The sequence below is a fragment of the Heterostelium album genome (genome assembly GCF_000004825.1).
Source record: "Heterostelium album PN500 unplaced genomic scaffold PPL_scaffold13, whole genome shotgun sequence".
NCBI lineage: Eukaryota > Evosea > Eumycetozoa > Acytosteliales > Acytosteliaceae > Heterostelium > Heterostelium album.
The window spans coordinates 961,211-980,562 of record NW_008805075.1 but is presented as its reverse complement, the minus strand read 5'-3'; the positions used below and the strand labels follow the sequence as shown (position 1 = coordinate 980,562).

At 29.4% G+C, this 19,352-nt stretch overlaps 7 protein-coding genes and 1 non-coding gene across 8 annotated transcripts; 3 read left to right on the top strand and 5 right to left on the bottom strand.

Moving 5' to 3' along the window:
- Nucleotides 1-2,537: 2,537 nt before the first annotated feature.
- PPL_11505 (phosphoesterase) lies at nt 2,538-7,030 on the top strand (the record flags this gene model as incomplete). The annotated part of the gene is made up of 7 exons (XM_020582256.1): nt 2,538-2,542; nt 3,619-3,640; nt 3,736-3,847; nt 4,538-4,610; nt 4,683-5,379; nt 5,962-6,286; nt 6,360-7,030. 7 exons carry the CDS (start codon nt 2,538-2,540, stop codon nt 7,028-7,030), a joined length of 1,905 nt encoding a protein of 634 aa, XP_020427559.1.
- Nucleotides 7,031-7,081: 51 nt separating this feature from the next.
- Nucleotides 7,082-8,201, bottom strand: PPL_11504 (uncharacterized protein; the record flags this gene model as incomplete). The annotated part of the gene is made up of 3 exons (XM_020582255.1): nt 7,082-7,504; nt 7,532-7,930; nt 7,998-8,201. 3 exons carry the CDS (start codon nt 8,199-8,201, stop codon nt 7,082-7,084), a joined length of 1,026 nt encoding a protein of 341 aa, XP_020427558.1.
- Nucleotides 8,202-9,242: 1,041 nt separating this feature from the next.
- Nucleotides 9,243-11,497, top strand: PPL_11503 (IPT/TIG domain-containing protein; the record flags this gene model as incomplete). The annotated part of the gene is made up of 4 exons (XM_020582254.1): nt 9,243-9,352; nt 9,463-9,527; nt 9,717-9,925; nt 10,028-11,497. The coding sequence occupies 4 exons, from the start codon at nt 9,243-9,245 to the stop codon at nt 11,495-11,497; spliced, it is 1,854 nt and encodes a 617-aa protein (XP_020427557.1).
- A 77-nt stretch (nt 11,498-11,574) lies between these two features.
- PPL_11502 (uncharacterized protein) lies at nt 11,575-12,308 on the bottom strand (the record flags this gene model as incomplete). Its single annotated transcript, XM_020582253.1, has 3 exons — nt 11,575-11,797; nt 11,887-11,962; nt 12,029-12,308. 3 exons carry the CDS (start codon nt 12,306-12,308, stop codon nt 11,575-11,577), a joined length of 579 nt encoding a protein of 192 aa, XP_020427556.1.
- A 181-nt stretch (nt 12,309-12,489) lies between these two features.
- Nucleotides 12,490-14,142, top strand: PPL_11501 (NUDIX hydrolase; the record flags this gene model as incomplete). The annotated part of the gene is made up of 5 exons (XM_020582252.1): nt 12,490-12,876; nt 12,986-13,072; nt 13,165-13,605; nt 13,683-13,758; nt 14,129-14,142. The coding sequence occupies 5 exons, from the start codon at nt 12,490-12,492 to the stop codon at nt 14,140-14,142; spliced, it is 1,005 nt and encodes a 334-aa protein (XP_020427555.1).
- A 506-nt stretch (nt 14,143-14,648) lies between these two features.
- PPL_11500 (uncharacterized protein) lies at nt 14,649-16,200 on the bottom strand (the record flags this gene model as incomplete). Its single annotated transcript, XM_020582251.1, has 4 exons — nt 14,649-14,794; nt 14,989-15,132; nt 15,397-15,652; nt 16,162-16,200. The coding sequence occupies 4 exons, from the start codon at nt 16,198-16,200 to the stop codon at nt 14,649-14,651; spliced, it is 585 nt and encodes a 194-aa protein (XP_020427554.1).
- Nucleotides 16,201-16,433: 233 nt separating this feature from the next.
- PPL_11499 (uncharacterized protein) lies at nt 16,434-16,652 on the bottom strand (the record flags this gene model as incomplete). Its single annotated transcript, XM_020582250.1, has 1 exon — nt 16,434-16,652. The coding sequence occupies one exon, from the start codon at nt 16,650-16,652 to the stop codon at nt 16,434-16,436; it is 219 nt and encodes a 72-aa protein (XP_020427553.1).
- Nucleotides 16,653-19,057: 2,405 nt separating this feature from the next.
- PPL_11498 lies at nt 19,058-19,131 on the bottom strand. The gene has a single exon. It is a non-coding gene; the product is annotated as a tRNA-Val (tRNA).
- Between the last annotated feature and the right edge of the window lie 221 nt (nt 19,132-19,352).

Genomic DNA, 19,352 nt, shown 5'->3' with positions numbered 1-19,352 from the left:
ATTTAAACTTTGGGATTTCAAGTTCTTGAGAACAAAAGAATTTTAATTAATTAAGTTTTTTTATATTAAAACTACTGGGTTTGGAGATTTCTTTCACTTTTTATTGTCAACACTGATTCGTGTTCCCATGTTAATCAGAAATAATATTAATTTTTAAAGTAAACATTAATGTTTGTTTTGTTCAAAAATCAATAGAATAAAAACCTATAACTTAAAAAAACTAATTACTACTGAAGTAGTAGTAATAATTATTAAGCTATTAATTAAAATAGTACACAAGAAGTGAAAGATCTATTTATTTTGAGGGTTACAACTTTTAAATTAATATTTTAAAAAAATCAACTTGAATAGTTTTAAATCTTGAACATGAACTTTATTAAATTTAGCAAAAGACACTTTATTGGTGAAGTTAACTATTGTTGTTGTTGTCAGATGTCATCAAGACAACAGCCTTTTATAGAATATCAATAAGAGACGCCAATTTATCTAAAGATATATATTTCATCATTTATCATTGCATTTCATGATCATCATTTCATTTTTCAGCATAATTTAATTTATTATAATTAATTCCACTTTATGACAATGATTGTGTGGTTATATGAGTAAAACCGATTTGTTCAACCCCCTTTTTTTTTTTTGATGACTGATAATATCCTTTTATTGAACTGAACACCATCAATTCTTATCAAAAGCAACATCAAATTGGCATTTTTAGTGATTTTTTTATTTATTGTTTTTTTTTTTAATTAAATAACAACATTGAGCATCATTCGACATTAATATGGTGTTTGACAAAAATCAACTTTATTTACTCCACCCAAAAAAACTTCTTCTATTATTGCGTAAAAACTTGTTTCGCGATTTATCCTTGTATGATTGCAAAAAAAATGCATGTTTTGAGAGCATTTGGAAAAAAAATAAAATAAAAAAAATAAAACAATCCAATTATTGTGGTCACTATCATCATCTTGTCGACACTTAACCAACAAACAACTTTATAGATTAAAAAAGTTAGGTTGGTGGACTTGACGACAGATGGTGTTTTTAAGGTGAACAATTTTAAAAACCAAAAAAATGTGTTGATTTTAATTTTTTTTAAAAACAAATCTGTAATGTGCTTTAATTTCGAAATTTGGGCGCATTTCACTGGGCTCCCAAACTTTGTGGATGACACTTTATCACGAAAAATCCAAAATAACTAAAACTATGTAATTGCAAAAAAAAAAAAAAAACGTAATGTAAATGACATTAGGTAGCGCGTGTGAGTGAGAGTGTTGGTGAAGCGTTCTATCATTTTTTTCATTTTTTTTTTTTTTTTTTAATTTAAATTGGATTGTCAATAAAGTTGTGCACCCCACCTATTTATTTTTTTTATTTGAAAGTGGATGTTTAAGAATCAGTTTTTGAAGCTTCAAAAACACATCTAAATCCTGTAATTCTGTTTTTGTTTTGGTCACCAAGCAATCAAACAAATTACATATTTGTTTTTGTTTTCTTTTAAAAAAGTTATACTACTACTTTATTTTTTATACCTTCATTCACTGATAATTAATTAATTAATTTAGTAATTGCTACATTAAAAAAAAATAACAATATTTTCTTAAAATATTACATTCTTTTAGTATTACAGTCATTTATAACATTACAAAAAACAATCAATTTTCAACACTATTCTATTTAAGATCTTTAAACAGTTTAGTTCATTCAGTTTCAGAGAACGTCATTAGATAGTAAAAGACTTTATCAAATAATAATTGTTTAAATGTAAGTAATTATCCAATTATTATCTAATTAGAGGTGTTGGAACATCAATATTTTAGTTAAAGGTCAAAAGTTTAAAAATATATGGTTGTTGGTCGGTGTTAGATTGCAGAGTTCATAGATCTACCAAAACTTTGTTTTTTCGTACAACAATGGGTCAAATATGAATGACATACCACCACTACAAAAAAAAAATAAATAGTTTTTGCTTAGATGTCATAAAATATGACAATAACAAAAAAATAAATAATAGTTTTTTTAAAAATGGTTGGCCATTGTGTTTGTTTGACATTGTTATGGTGAAAAACACTTTAAGCAACGACAACTTCAACACATTAATGTTGCTGTCAATGAAAAAAAAAAAAAAAGTATTTGTCTCGATAAGTCAAGACATATATTACTTTATTTTTTTTGGATTTTTAAAAAAAATTTGGTGCAATGCAAAACCTTAAATTTCAGTCAATTTACACAAAAATAATTATAACCCCAGCCATCTTTGCAACTACTCATTTTAATTTACTTTAATTTTAATTTTTTTTTTCATAAAACTATTTTATTTATTTGTACATATAAATATATATCTTTAAATTATAACAATAGTATTAATATCAATAGTAAAGTAGTAAAATCTCAATTTTTTTTTATTAAAAAAAAAAAAGTAAATATATATCGTCTTTTTATTCTTTTTATTTTTATTTTGTTTTGATATTATAATTATGTTATTTATTTAGTTATATAATTAATTATTTCCTGGTTACCAAAAAGATAAAAAAATGTTGTATGAATCGCTATTATCACACCACCGCATTTCTTTAACACACAACAGTTTTATCAACAGACAAAACCTACCTATAGTGTCAACCAATATTATTTACCACAAAACAAACAAATACCCCTCCAATAGTGGATTTATATACTATCAAAACTCTGTCTTTCATCAACAAACAAAAAATATAAATCATCGCTCACCCACACCCACACACACACAATGAAATACGTTTTTGTCTGTGTTTTTTTATTATTTTGTGTATTGTTATAAGTCTTTACAGATAGTAGCTACGACTGGATATATAGATAGTGAAGAAAGTAGCAAATATACTATTAAATTCTTTTTTATTTTTATTTTTTTAAAAAAAAAAAAAACAAAAACAACATCTTTATTATAAAGAAGCAGCAGGGTCAAACAATGACAACAACAATAAAAAAATTAGTAAGCAAATTAATATAAATATATATTTGCTGTATATGTTACCTATTTTTGTTAATGTTTTTAATTTAACACCTCTAAAAACAATAATATTTCACTTTCTTGTCAATTATCATTATCTAGTTTGTTGTTTTTTGTTTTTTTTTAAACAATTTTTTATTTGTTGTTTGTTGTTGTGTTGTGGGCATATTGGACATTACCAAAACGAATAAGCCAGCCTTCAACAAACCAAACGTTGTTAAACTTGTTTTATTTATTTTTTTTTAAAATATTATTATTTTATAAAATATCATTGTGTTTTTACTTTATTAGATCCAATCTATAATAGTTTAAATAATAATAATAATAATAGAATAATACCAATTGAAATTTATCAATAATATTGAAATTTTACAGTTTTAATATTAAGGTTTCAAGTAATAATATAATAATAATAGTATATCTAAAAACACAAAAAGTAATTTTTTTTATAAAAAACTTTTGACCTTTTTTAGTTAGTTGTTGGTTTTTTTGTTCTTTTTACAATGATTGCTAATATGAAAATTTGATTAATTAATTCTAGTAATAAGCAACAATAACAATAATAGCAACGACAACAGTGGTCAAAAGAAAGATAAATAGATAAATTCTCGATATATATTTTATAGTAATAGTGGAGTAAAAGTGATTGTTTTTATTATATCAATATAGTAGTATAACCAGTAAATCACTATAGATTTTTTTATATTTATTTATTTTATATTTATTTATATATATTTATATAGTCAGTCAGTCAGTTGTATAAATTTAGTATTACAATAGAAGGTTTTTCAATGAAAAAAAGATGGGAGTTCCACAACCAATCGAATTACAATCACAGACTGCTGGAGATTTCAAGTATTTCTATTTGAAACAGCAGGAGCCAAACACACTTGAAGATTCAATCACACCGCTCAAGGACGATGGTGTTCCAAAGTTGTCATTGCTGAATATTCTCACTTATCTCAAGTATAAGAAAGATCTACCCAATGAACCAACATTGATGGACAACCGTTCGTTCCAGTCAAGCGAATATCCACACTATTCATTCAGCGAGCAAAGCGACGAAGACATTGCAGCCGAAAAAGAATTCAAGATTGACATTTCATATCTTCCCTCTGATCTACGACCAGAAGAAAGCTCCACGCAAAAACAATACAAAAACCTTTTGACTCTACTATATATCCCTATTCACCAATATACTCAGATACAACTTTTACAATACAGGTAGTGGTTGTCTGTATTTTTTCTATCATTTATTCATTTTTAGTTCTTCCATGGGTAAGTAATCAAATGATTTTGAATTTGTTTCTTCAAAATAAAAACAAAATATTTTACGCTAAACAAACAAACAATTTATATTAACATTATTATTATTAAAATATTATTATCATGACTTTTAGAAAATTGTATTTGCTTTTCTTGTATCGATATTAATATTTATTTCATATACATTCCTTTGTCTGGCAAAAACCAACAAAGCCTATTTAATTTCAATGACATTCTGCGCGGTTGGCCTTGGTTTAACAATTCCTTCCTTTTTTGAAGCAACTGGTAAAGTTGTTTTGGGAACTGGTAGATCTAGTGCAACATGGGATGCTCAATTATTATATGGAGATAGGTAAGTCGTATTTACAATCTAATTATTATTCAGCTCAAACAATTTTACTTATAATATTTTTACATCAAATAGTTCAATTTTAGGTTGGTTATTCCCTTTTGGACAATTAGGTCTTTTCATAGATAAGAGTTCATCCATTGGTCCAGATTCATTTGTAGGAAAGCTCTCAACAGAGATCTTCCAACTTTCATATATTAGTTATTATATCTGGGGATATTTCATGGAGGTTTATGTTCTTTTCAAGTTGTGGCAATCGTATTTGTCCAAGGATCCAGAGAAGAATAAAGAAATGCCAATTTGGGATCAATTGTTAAAGATGTTCATTTGTTCATGGATCAGCACATATTTCGTTGTATTTTCGATCAATTTGATTTTCCCAGCTGAAAGTCCAAGAGTATTCATCAACGATAAATACACCAACGCTTTGAATGGATTCGGTTTGGCTGGATTCATCAGAAACAAGATCGAGAGCGCAGCCAAGGGTAGCTTTGGTTCTTTCCCCAGTGGTCACATCGCCACCAGTTGGGCAGTAGCATTCGCATCCTACAAGATTGTACCACTCTACGGATATATCTCTGCATTTGCTGCATTTTTAATTACCATTGCAACAATGTACCTACGTTATCACTACTTGGTCGATTTCCTCGCTGCCATTCCAGTCGCTTTCATCTGTCTGATGTTTGGCGGATTCTATTCACTGAATGATATCAAGAATTTGTTCATAAGAGCAAAGAACTCCATTAAAAGACTCTTTTCAAAAAATAAAAAGGTAGAGTCCGACGAAGAGTTAGTTCATTGAATAAAATAAAACTTTATATATATTTCAAAACAAAAACAAAAACAACATTGTCGTTATTATTTGAAAATTAATCAAAGAAATTAATTATCTATCTTTTTTTTCTTTCTTTACTTTTTTTGGGAATTTTCAAAAGTATAATCTAAGTTATTTGGATACTTCGACTAAAAATAGACTAATAGATGGTTAAAATAAATTTTAATAAACTGTGATCATAGTCAGAGTGGTAAAGAAAAAAAGTTTTTCTAAAAATAAGTAAAAAACAAAATCACACGCTTGTCTGAAGATATCAAAGATCTTATAAATCTCACGTGTCACACCCTTTGTTCTTTTATCCTCTATTCCATTCTTCTTGAAGTCTAACCTTTTTTTTTTATTTTACTTGTTTTTTTTTACTTTGAAAGGAATCCAATTATCTCTATTTTATAGAACTCAATCATTAATGATCTCAAAGTTTCTTAACCTCCTATCAAAAAGTTTTATCTTGTAGAAATGGTTTATTTAAGTTTATCTTAACTCTATTAGTTGGTATTATTATTATTGTATTTATAAAAGTTTAATCATTGTATTATGTCAAACAATATTACTTCATCCTCTTCTTCTTCTTTGTCAACTAAAAATTGCTATTGTGACCCGACAGTACCATTCGGATATGATTGTAGTTATTATGGTTGTAAATCTTTTGCCTATCTTTTCTTTTTCTTCTTTTTATTTGCCACAGTAGGCTCTGTATATAGATCTGTTTCACATAGAAATTCAAAAACTCTATTTATTTCATATTTTATTCAAATAATTGGAAATTCAATGATAACAATAAGACATTTAATGTTAATTATTGAAGTAAGAGAAGTTTATTCACTTGCTATCCTACTTATATTTGGTAAGAGCAAACCATTATGAAATGTTTAAAATTCTTTTATTAAATAGCTTGTTTTTAAAAATACAATAATTAGGAGGTACAATTATTTATAGTTCATTCAATTGGATTCAATTATATTGGTGTAGAGCTTTAATTATAATTCTACCAAAAGAATCCATACATTTAAAAGTAGTACGAATTTTACGTTGGTTATTAATTGCAATTAATGTATTATTATTTTTATTATTATTTATCGGATTTGCATTGTGGTGGCCCTATGTTGCAACTAATTTGTTGATGGTTATATATGGTATAACATCAAGTATATCTTATCTATACCTATTAGTTCTACTATATATGAGGTCAAGACAAATCAAAAAAGAGTCACCTACTATTCAATCAGCTCATAGTCCAGCCCCAAACATTAATAATTCAATAAACAAAGTTATGCATTATGGAGCTTCAATTGTGTTCACAGGTGCCCTATTCGCTATAACCTTGTTGATATTGACATTTTGGACACCAAATAGTGATACTCAGAACGTAGTATGGTTATATTTTAGCAGAGTCACTTTGTTATTATACTGTGTAGCATTCCTTAGTTTCAATGCAATGGATTCAACAACCTCCAAAACCAGTTCTACAACCAAATTAAATATCAATTCTCATGATGACACAAAGAAAATAGATAATGATCATCTTAAAAAGAATATTGTTGTTAAAAATGAAGATATAAAATTAAAGTCTCTGAATCCAGAAGTTTAGATTTAAAGGATTTCTAATATTTTTAGTTTTATTTTTTTTATTTTCTTTTTATTATTTAGATGGTACATTGGTCACTTGTAAAACAAATTGAGTTACAAAGTGAGTTGGAATACCACTTGGATCAATTACTGGAATTTGATTTTGTGCCATTTGATACCAAAGTTTTGGATTAATTTCAATATTTGTTGGTATTATTAGGCCAGAGGGGGGAGTTTGTTGAGCACCTGTTAAAACTACCTGTCTATCTGGGTTTGATGGATCATATTTTTGGAATATATTTTGTTGAATATATTGAGTAACATCACCATTGGAGCCAACTACAGGTGATGTAATAGGTACCACTACATACAAAGCTCTTGGATCCAAATCCAAATCTGCAGGGAACAACAATGGTGGTTGGATTGGTTCACATGGCTGGTAGTTAACTTGTGGAATGTTTACCATTGGTATGACAGGTGGTTTCTCTTTCATTTCCTTTCACTGTTTATATCTTTTTGATACAAGAATGACACCGATTATACAAAAGAATAAAAGAACAACACAGGCAAAGAATCCAGCTCTAGGTCCCCATTGGGATCTTTCATCAGTACTAGCAAGTTTACTGCACCAATATAAGAAACAATTATTTTCTTTTCGAAAAGCTATTGGTAGACTAACTTCTAAGAAGAATGAAATTATTTGGAATGATGTTATTAATACCATACAAATTACAGAGACTGATGGTGCCAAAGATTTCGGAGCTTTATGTGATAAGACAAGTGATCCGATGAGGGCAACTACAAAGAAAAGTGAAAAGTATTGAAATACTCCAATTGCCATAAAATGTTGAATATATGGTGGACGGTTATTAAAATCAGTGTATTTACTATATTCAGTATTTATTGTATATTCAGGAGACTCCTAATAAACAAAAGGTAATTAATAAGTAGGTAATTTTTTTTGTTTTAATTAATAAATAAATTCTTACAATATCTTTTCTGACACCATATAAGCTGTAATGATATGAAATAAATGTAGCTGGTATTATTCCTGAAGGACTATAGTAAGCCAGAATAGCTTCATCTTTAATATAATACCAATCTGTTGCAATTGCAACTATATTTAATATTAACAAAATAACAGAGTTTATTAATAAGATTAATAGGATTGTTAATGGTTCTTTAGGATTCATTTTGTTTAATATATTTGTTTTTATTTTTTAAATAATAATAACATTTAATAAAACAAATAAATATTTTTTATGCTCTTTCTAAAGTGAACTTATCATATTGATTCCCCTTTTACCAAGAACTAAATCAAATAAAATAATCGATTGAGTAGGAGTATATGGTAAACCCCTTCTCTAATTATATATTACCATGAAAAGCAAAACTTATAAATAATATACATAATAAATAAAAATATTTGGAATTCGAATTTGATGTTTACACACTTTGATCTAAAATTGGTGATACTGTATTTTTTTTTGTTTTTCAATTAACCAAAACATACAAACACCATCTGTTTTTTTAAACTACATATAAACTGTAATGGTTGTGAACAACAACAATCAGCAACATTTGAATAGTTTAGATAAACTTAAATAGATACATATTAACTCTCTGGTTGTTTAAATATTGTTAAATATATTTTTTCGCATCTATATTTTATCTATTTTTTCAATTTTAAAGATTATTACCTATGAGCGGGTAATGTGCCAATATTACTTTTGAGAATTTTTATAAGTAATTTTAATTCTAATAAAGATTTTCAAATTATTATTTTCTTTTTATTTTTTAATTTTTTTTAACAAATAATATTTTAATTCTTTTATTATTATTTTACTTAAGTAAACTTCCAAAGAAGTCGGAGGAAATTTACAAAAATTGAAAAATAAAGTTAAAAAATTTCTAAAAACAGTAATTAATTAAAAACTCTCTCTTTTTAAGGATAAATTTTATTGTATTTTTTATGTAATGGTAGAACAATTATATTACCCCCGATTCGCACAAAATTTTTTACTTCTTGCTTTATTTTATTTTATTAAAATTAAAGATAATTTTTGATTTATAATTTAAAACAATACAAAAAAATAAAAAAGATATATAATTTAAACATATACATATTTGTAAATATTAATAAAAAGAAGAAAGAAGAAAGAGGAAAGAGGAAAAAAAGAATATAGTAGTAGCAGTAGTTGTTATAATTATAAACAAAAAACACTTAGTATAGAATGCAAAGTGATACTATAATAACAAGTAATCATGTGGAGCGAAAAGATTTAGATTCAATGATTGTTGTTACCAATGATAGAACATTGGAGTTTAGGAATCTAAGGAAAAAGTATATCTCGCGTATCAATCAGGATCTAGATAATCTGGTGTTGAAGTTCAAGCAGATCAATCTTAATGTATCGACACTGCTGTCGAATGTCGATATCGAAGATAAACTAGTCAGAAACTGTTGTGTATGCGGAACTCTCTTTGGAAAGATCTTCTCAAAGAAACAGAAATGTCTGGTATGTGGTTTCTTTGTTTGCTCCAACTGTAACAACAATCCAATGCCAATCAACAGTTTCGATAAAATTAAATATCAAAATAACAATGGTAAACCTATTCAAAGTATGTTGTTAACAAAATTAATCAAATCAAATCAAAACAAATATTTAACAAAAGTTTATTATTAATTTTTAAAACAATTTAAACAGATGTAAATGTATGTACATTATGCTTCAAGACATTAAATGTTGTTTTACAGAGAAAAGAACATCAAGCACTGAGAGAGAAAGGTTCAACCAGTGTCTTTGTAGAGTTTTATGAGAAGATGCATTTGAATACGTTAGATCTACGGCGAAGCATTACAAACTATAAACAGCTTGTTAATACAATAACTGATTCAGGCTCACCTCAAATTAAGGTAAGTAAAATAGTTTAGTTTAAAATTCAACTATGTTGGTTAGTTTGTAATATTAATATTAATATTTAATTTGTACATTTACTTGTTTCAAATAAAATTTAGAGAGCAAAAGAATTAGAGAATTCTATATCTATTATGATAAATGAATTGAAAACGGGAGTTGCTAAATTAAAGGAATTGAAAATGCCAACACAAAAACAGAGTCAAGTAATCTTACATGTACATCATGCATTCCTGACACACTTGAATGCAGTGCTACCAGATTTCAAACTCTACTCTACAGAGTTGGCATCAAAGATGAAGATTCCACCTGGCTCCAGTCCTACTACAATCAAATCACCTGTAAATACACTTAAAAACACAACTTCCAGTAGTACTGGCGATAGCACTTCACCTATCTCACAGAGTCCAGGCTCCACTGGAATATCGCCTGGTGGCAGCAACGGCAGTAGCAGTCGTCTGTCGACTTTCTTCTCGAGTGTCTTTAATCTTGGCGAATCAAACACACCCAATGGACATCGTAGAACAGGATCTAATAACAGCAGCAGCGGCGGTGGTTACAATCGACCTGCCTACGAGGATCTACCCGACAAATCTACCATTCTCTCTGTGGTGCCGGCAGTGTGTCCGCTGGCAGGTGGTTGCATTGCAATCCAAGGTGAGAATCTCGATAAACATTCAATACAGATTACAATCGATGGCTATCAAGTCAAGGTTTTGCAAAAGAAGAGCTATGCATTGCTGATAGCCAGTCCCGCTAGAAACATAGAGGGCGAATACGACCTGGTCATCAAAGACGGCGAACATCTCCTATCGAGACAAGCATTGTTCTACACAAACTCTTGTTTCCAAACTGAAAAAGACATTGAAGATTCAAATCGCTATGCGCTCGATCACTTTAATAAGTCTGGTATGACAGGCAATGAATATTCACAGTCGTCAAGTCCAATCTTTACTTCGTCGCCAACACTTGGATCACATCAGTACTCTTACTTTAATGACTCGGATGAAGAGGATGAAAAGAACAATGAGAATAAGATATTGGCAGAGATCGTTGGAAATATCGAGCAGAACATGCTGCAGCAGGACAACGCCACCAGCCAGTCTGATTCGATTGCAGCCACTGGCAATAGCTTCGACGATCTGGTGATACAAATGATTACACCGGTGGTTACACCATGCACCGGTGGCAAGATTACGATGCACTTGAAGTATCCGTTGGTTGCTGGTGCCATTCCCCTCGTCACAGTAGGTAGCATACCTGTCAACATTGAGATTGGCAGTCAGCGAAAGAGTATATCATTCATAGCACCACCTTCGTCACAACAAGGATTCCACACCATAGAAATAATGTACCAATCGAAATATATAGATTTACCAAATGTATTATTCTACCAACCCGACATGCAAGCACTCACAGGAAACAATCAATTTAATAACAACAGCAATAACAACTACCAACAACACCACTCTTCATCGTCAACAAACAATTTATCGTCGCACCATTCAACACCAACAATGTCATCTACTTCTTCTATTCCAAGATCTACAAGAGTATGGGGAAAGAAATAACATAACAAAGCAAACATTATTTATTTATCAAAAAAAAAAGAAAAAAAAAAGAAATAAATTTAAGTTATTTATTTAAATTATACATTTTTACTTAACCAGTATACAGTTTCAGAATCTTTCTTTTGATTACCAGCACCACCGAATATTCTCATGAGTGAACTTCTCTTATCTAGACCTTCTTCATTTATAAATGAAGATGTAAACTTTGAAGCTGCCAAAGGTTCACATAATTGATATCCATTACTTAGATAAAACTCTTTTTGATCAAGTGTAGATAAATAAAATGTTTTATATCCTTTTCTATAAATAATAATATTGAATAATTTAATTTAAAGGTTATTACATTGTTTTTTAGATCTATATTTAAATAATAATTATAAATGACTTACGATATTGCAATTCTTTCTAATTCATTTAATATTAACTTTCCATAACCTTTTCTTCTATATTCTTTTTTAACTAAAACTAAATCATATCAAACTCTCTCTCATTAATATATTTATAATAGCTATTTTTATTAAATTCATTTACCATTTTCTATTAATATCGATTCACTTTTTTGATTTGTAATGGTAGTGATATCATCCGCACAATCAATTACTTTAGACATTGAACAACTTGCTATCAATTTATTGTCATTGCTTTTATCCAACATTAACAGATAGTAAGGTAGGTCTTCAGATGACTTTTCAATCATTACTCTCCTTGATGATTCAGATCTATTCCATTGTGTGTTTAGTAATTCTATTAGATCATCTATTCTATCTTGATGATCATGAATACTAATATATTGAAATAATTCATTTGACATATCTTTATATTTATATTAAACCACATTGCACGAAATTAATCATCATGCTTTAAGATTGATTTTTGTAAAAAAAACAAATTTGTCATTATTTAAATTAATTAATAACTTGTAATATTAATATAAACTTGTTTGACATATATATATATATATATTTAACAATAGATAGATAGATAGATAGAGAATGAGTAGTAGTCAACAATCATTTAGAAAAGCAGCAAGTGCAATCGTTGCTTTGAAATGGGAGTTTAGCAAACCACCACCATTCTCTGTTGTCGACAAGGTTAAACCACCAAAGAACTTTGATTATCGTATTATGATGGTGAAGAGATCACCAGACTTGCGATCATTCCCACAGGCACATGTATTCCCGGGTGGTGCATTCGACAAGTCCGACGCAAGTCACCTCTGGACACAGTACTTGGGTACTGCAAACATTGACCTAGGTCTACGTATCACCGCAATGCGTGAGGTATTCGAAGAGACAAATTTCTTTATCGGTGGTGTCAACGATACCATATTTGAATCGCAATCAGTCGATACCGTTCAGAGTGCTCGTAACATGGTATTAGTAAGTTTTTGAATGCTAACTCGTTCAACTTTAGATCTTCTTTTTCTATTTACACACACGCTTGACCTTTCCACAGAAAGATGGAATCAATATGCTAGATTTCCTAAAGATGTGTAATGTTAAACCAAGAATAGATAATATCAATGAGTGGTCAAGATGGATCACACCCGAACATCTTAAACATAGATTTGACACTGTAAGTATTGTGTTTCAGTATATTATATAATATCATTATGGTGGTGAATTTAAATAACACTAATTATTAAATATATTATATATATATTGTAGTATTTCTATTTAGCACCAATTTATGGATATCCATATTCAGCTGTTGTGGATGGTACTGAGAATACACATTTAGATTGGTTTTCACCGGAGGAGGCACTCGAGGAGCACGATCGAGGTACGATATTCTTGCCTCCACCACAGTGGTTGACAATGTTACAGATGTCGAGATTCCACACGTTGGAAGAGCTGATGGCAGAGTCGGCGGTACGTCATCAACTCAATACAGTGTACTCACCAACTTTCGTTAAGAGTAACATCAACCAGAAACAACTTGCTAGTTACAATGGTGGCAAGACATTGAAACTCGCCAACGTCACCCATGCACTCAACAACGATCCACTCAACACCTCACAGCCAGGCAGTCAAGACCAGAAACATCGTATCAACATTCAAAGTAAAACAGGTGATATCTCTGATCCAATAAGTTGGGTATATCATTATGTAAGTTTTTCATCTAATACCGAAATATTCAATTAATTTTGACTAATCAACCAAACATTTAATTAACAATGTTTTAGGAAAACAATTTGAAATCTCATATCGATCAAGTTTTGGATCAATCCATTTGTAAATCATATAAACCAATTAATAGTAGTCAGTTGTAATAGTAAATAGCATTCATAAACTTAGGAAAAAAAAAAAAAAAGTAAAATCTAAACAAAGCAAAGTTTATTAGTATGTCCTTAAAAGAACAAAAAAAAAAGTTAGTTGGGTTCTATATGAATTCCTAAACCGTTCTATGTCAAGAGGTTTGCTAGATATCTCCCAATCTCATAGTTTCAACTGAGCGAGTACTACTGAAAACAGTAAACTCACTGAAAAATAAATGAAAAAATGAAAAAAAAAGTTCAAAAAAAAGACATGGTCTTTTAAAAATGGTTGGTATAAATATGGTTATTAAATTATGGGAAAAGACATTTATTGTTTGACCAAAGCTTCTGTCTGACCATTGGTTTCTTTATAGTATGTCGTGATTGAGCCAATTTGTCGGTTGTTGGAGTGAACTAATTAATTCTGTACATTAAAAGCTAAATGATTCTTTTTTTTTTTTTTTTTTTTTTCTATTTTTGTTCTATTTAGGTTGTGGTTGCCAAGTTTATGCTTCTTTCTATTCTTATTTCTTTCTTTTTACTATATCTTATTTATTTACATATCATCTACTCTATTATATATCTATATTTATACTAATACTAATAAATACATTATCTCTATTCAAATTATATAATTATACACAATATTATTGTTTTGAAGATTTTATTGTAGAGAAAACCTTTTTGTTCTTATAAATCATGTATGACAGTGGTATAACAACACCTAAAATCATTACTAATGATCCTAATATATATGATAATGTATCTATTTCCTTCATTCTTACTAAATATTGTATTTAAAGAGTTTTTATTTAAATAAAATGAACCTAATTTTTTTCTTTTTAAATCTTTTTTTTTTTTAAAATTTTATTTTATTTTTTGTTTTTTTTTTTTCTATTCTCTAATCTTGTTTTCTTTTATCCATTCGATTGTTTTATTTTGATCAAATTCAATGATCTTTTCTAATACACCTTTGTTTAGTGATTCAGTGTAGGTTTCAACTAACCACTGTGCTATCTCGAGTTGATCATTGAATGCAGCTTTAATTAGTATTTTCTTTTCATTGCAACAAATGCTTCGATTTTCATATAACCATTTCATAATATTTAAATTTCTATTATCTATTGCAGCACATCAAAGTCTATCAGGTCAAAATATGTATCGAAATCAAGGGAAATGTCATCTTCTTTTAGATCCAACTTTGATACGTATTCCATGACATGAAGATGATTACCTATGATTGCACAATGATAGAGTGTTGCCCACTTTCTATCTTGTGGTCGATTCTCTTGTAGCCATTCCAACAGATCTACGCGACCTACCAGTGCTGCGCAACCGAAAACAGTTTGACCAAGTCTTGTTGTAACACTATTTCCAGCTATTTGAGATATTCGTTTCAAGAGATCCAGGTCGCCGGCCAACGGTGAGAATATCAGTGCAGTCTGGTAATCCCATTCAATTGGACAATCCATTAGATGGTTGGCTATTTCAACTTTACCATATCTAAGAGAATAATATAGGAAGTCAAATGATTTCTTCGAGTTTGGCCATCTCATCCCAATCGATTCCTGAATAAATTTTAGTATGTTGATGGAACCGCATTTGATTGCACAGATGGTCATATTGTAGATATTGTCAATACTCATTGGATATTCTAATCGATACAAATATTCTTTTAGTAGTTCTAAATAACCATTACCGGTCATGATAAAAGGAGATTCCATCATTTCATTGTATGAATAAACTTGAATGGGTTTATTCTCTTCATTTTTTCCTCCAAAACTCTTTGGTTTTATTGTTTGGTGAATATATTTTACATATTGAATTATTAATCTTGCTAACAAACTATTATTAAAAATCTTTATAAATAATCGATTGATGTTCATCAAATAACAACTCTATTAATTTTAATCAAAAGATAAGAAATCTTGAGAAAATTAAAATAATCTAAAAAAAAAAAGTAGCAAATTTAATTAATTATAATTGACTATTACTATATGTTGGCTGGAGTATATTGATGACAAGTGAGATGTCTTGTACAGTTGTGGAATATACTAAAACAAATTATTTATAAGTCGATCTATATCATTCTCTAAAATTTCCAAAAAATCTGAGAATCTAGAGCTGTAGATAGTATTTCTAAGTATCCAGTTCAATATTAAATTAATGAGAGTAAAGATTGAATTTGAATCTACCACTACTATACTCTCCTTCTTTTATTTTCATTTCATCTGATAAATTACTATTTTAAAAAATCAATAACTTTTTTGTTTTGTAAAATCAGTTAAAAACCTTGAAGTTTTGAATATGAATAAGAGTCTAAAAAGTTTTTTTTTGTATTATATCTGAAGTAATTCCTTACTTCTTTATTATTCTTCTAATAATGGTATTGATTTATAATTTTAACAATGAATTGATATCCTGAACTTGTGGTTGAATAAGACATAATAGATTTCTTTCTGAGTAAAGAGACTATCATCAACAAGGATGGGATTGCTTGGTATGACTCTGGAGAAGTGATTGTTTCTATAATCCTTCAAAGACTAATGGAACAGTTTTAAGGATGGTGAAGAAGTTGGGTTAGTAAATTTTTTGGCACAATTAAGCATGGATGACTGTTTATTATCCGGTTGACCTGTAGTGATGGTTAAGGAGATCGGGAGCTTAGATGTTGTCAGGCTAGATTTGAATAGATCCCGATGGGGGTGGATCTGGACGAGCACTGGCAGGAGTGACATCAGAAAACAAAGTGGTATTTGATTGAGGTTGATTATTATTATTATAATTATTTTCAAGATCACTCATTCTTAGATCGTTTGTGGTGGTTGTTGGATCCGTAGATGCTGTTGATTCATTAGTTGTTGTTGCATCGGTTGAATGCGCGTTTGGATCTGCCATCTCTCATATGTTTTATGATTAAAAATAATAAAAATGTTTCTAATAACCTTTTTTTATGATTTTAAATTTAACTTTTATTTAATCTTTCTTTTCTTATCTTAATTTTAATAAATTTAATATCTTTTATAATAATTGAAAAATCTGAATAATCTAATTGACTTCTTTTACGTCGCGTTAATTATTATTTGGATCTGTTGTTTCAACTATTCTTACTTATTTAGTTGAAATAATAAATTTAATTGATTTTAATGGACTATTTCAAATGGTATGTGTTTATGTTGTTGATGTTATTCGATGGGTGCCAGCATTGCCTTGGTGGCTACCTTATTATCCTTAGAAGGACAACAATGACCAAGTTTTGAAGTAACCAAATGAGTTGCCATATGGGTCAGAGCAGTACTTGTATGTGAAGTTTTTATTTTTTTGCAAAAAAAGATTTGTTGACTCATGATAATTCAACAAATTGAAGGTATTGATATTAACCTGCTAGTTCGTGTTTTATATTATATTACATTCTCACATCGGCCGTGAGAAATATAGCCTATTAAAAAATATGGCCATACATAAATCATTTTTTTTTTTTTTTTTTTTTAAGAAGTAAAAAATGATTTATTAAGTAATATATTGGGGATGGTGTAAACCATCGAATTTTTCTTTTTTTTTTTTTTTTTTTTTTTACAGTTTTTACTTTTTCATAATTCTGCAATTGATTGCTATTTTGATTGTTATTATAATTATTTTAGTTATTGATATTAATAGATTGTTAAGCTGATGAGAATACTGATGATTGAATTGGTTAATTTGAAAATGAAGAAATGAAGAAGAGGAAATAATAGTTGGCTGACATTTGATTGGTTATTGGTTATTTAAGTTTGGATTGTAAGTTACTGATACTGTTATTTATAATTAATTTCATTACTGATAAGTGCTGTATATATTCATTAATGATAGATTCATTAGATAGTAGGTTGTTATCGTGGAGAGGAGTACCGCCAAAATAGGATTTACAATAGAATTTCCAGATTTGATGAAAGACAAGTGAAACGAGAGTAGTGATGTTGTCCTTTCTTCTAACCAACTGATACGCGTCTTCCATAGTCCAATCGAATCGTTGACCACCTGAAAGCTGTAAGGAGTCAAGAATGGTGTTAAGGTTGAATCTGTGCATAACTGCTCGACAATTAAAGAATGTATGGAAATATGGGTCAGAGCAGTATGTGAAGCACAGTTCACATTCTTTGTTTTTGTTGTAAGCTAATCCAGGAAGTGAACGAGAGAAGAACCGGAAGACAGTGTTTCGTCCACGCTGGTGTTTGATGAGCGAAATATAGGTGAAGATACAGTCGTAAGATGTGTAGTCGAATTTGGTTGGTGGTAGCGATAGTTGGAACTGACCATCAGTTAGTGGTGGAATGCCATGTTTGACGAACAATAGGTGGTCGTAGATTTGCTTTAGAGTGGGTGGTAGACCATCAATCAGAATTGGTTTAGCAGATTTGATCTTGTTGTCCAGATGTTTGAGATGAACTGCCAATTGGTGCCACAGAGTGTAGCATAGATTGAGATATGGCGAGGTGATAGATCTGCAATAGATTTGATTTTTTTTTTTTTTTTTTTTTTTTTGCAAAAAAGATTTGTTGACTCATGATCAGTCAACAAATTGCAGGTATTGATATTAACCTGCTAGTTCGTGTTTTATATTATATTTACATTCTCACACAGGCCGTGAGAAATATAGCCAATAAAATGTTATTATTATTATTATTATTATTATTATTATTAATATTATTATTATTATTATTATTATTATTATAAATTATTAATTAATAAGTTGAGTAGTATTAGGATAGAATAGATCTAACAGTAGTTGCGTGTTGATGAACAACAGTATAAAGTGGTGGTACGTAGTTGGAAGGATTAAGATTCCAATCAGATTTAAATTTACGCGTTAATGCAGAGCAATCGACAGTAACTCCTTGGGAGATTGAATTAGCGATCGTGAAGTTAAGCTTGTGGTAATTGGCATCGATTAATTTGGTGTAATGGGTGACTGCTCTCTTGACGGTATTTTCCAGCTTGTAATGGGTACCATCACCAAACATTTCACAGGACAGCGCCTGCCATAACGAATGTACGATGGCAGCAGTAAGGTGGGTGAAGTGGACAGTAGTACAAATAGGACCGTCAAACTTGATGCACGAGTGCTTCCAATTACGAAGTCTGTAGTTACAGTACTTGTGGTATATACGTTTGATAAAGGAAAGGAACTGCTGTGAGACTACAATATAGATTTGAGATAGCCAACTGGTATAATAATAATTTCGTTGCAATTTTTTTTTTTTTTTTGTTCGCAAAAAATTAAAACCTATAATGCGCGCATTACGGGTTTTAATTTGTAAAATTTGTATCAAGAATGGGAATCGAACCCATGACCCAAACCGTGTTAAGGTTTTGTGATAACCAACTACACCATCCTGACTTTACATGTAAATAATCTTCCAAATATCTATTTTAGAAATATACATCAAAGGTGATTCCAGATTATTTTATTTCCTTTAGTATTCAATCAGATTGCCAGCCGGATTTTTTTTAAAAATTTATGTTAGTCTTTAGTTGATGTGGATACTCCCGAACTCTTGCGACTGTAGTTAGAAGTTCTGTGTTGCTGTCGAGGGCTTCTAGGCATCACAATCTGTCTTT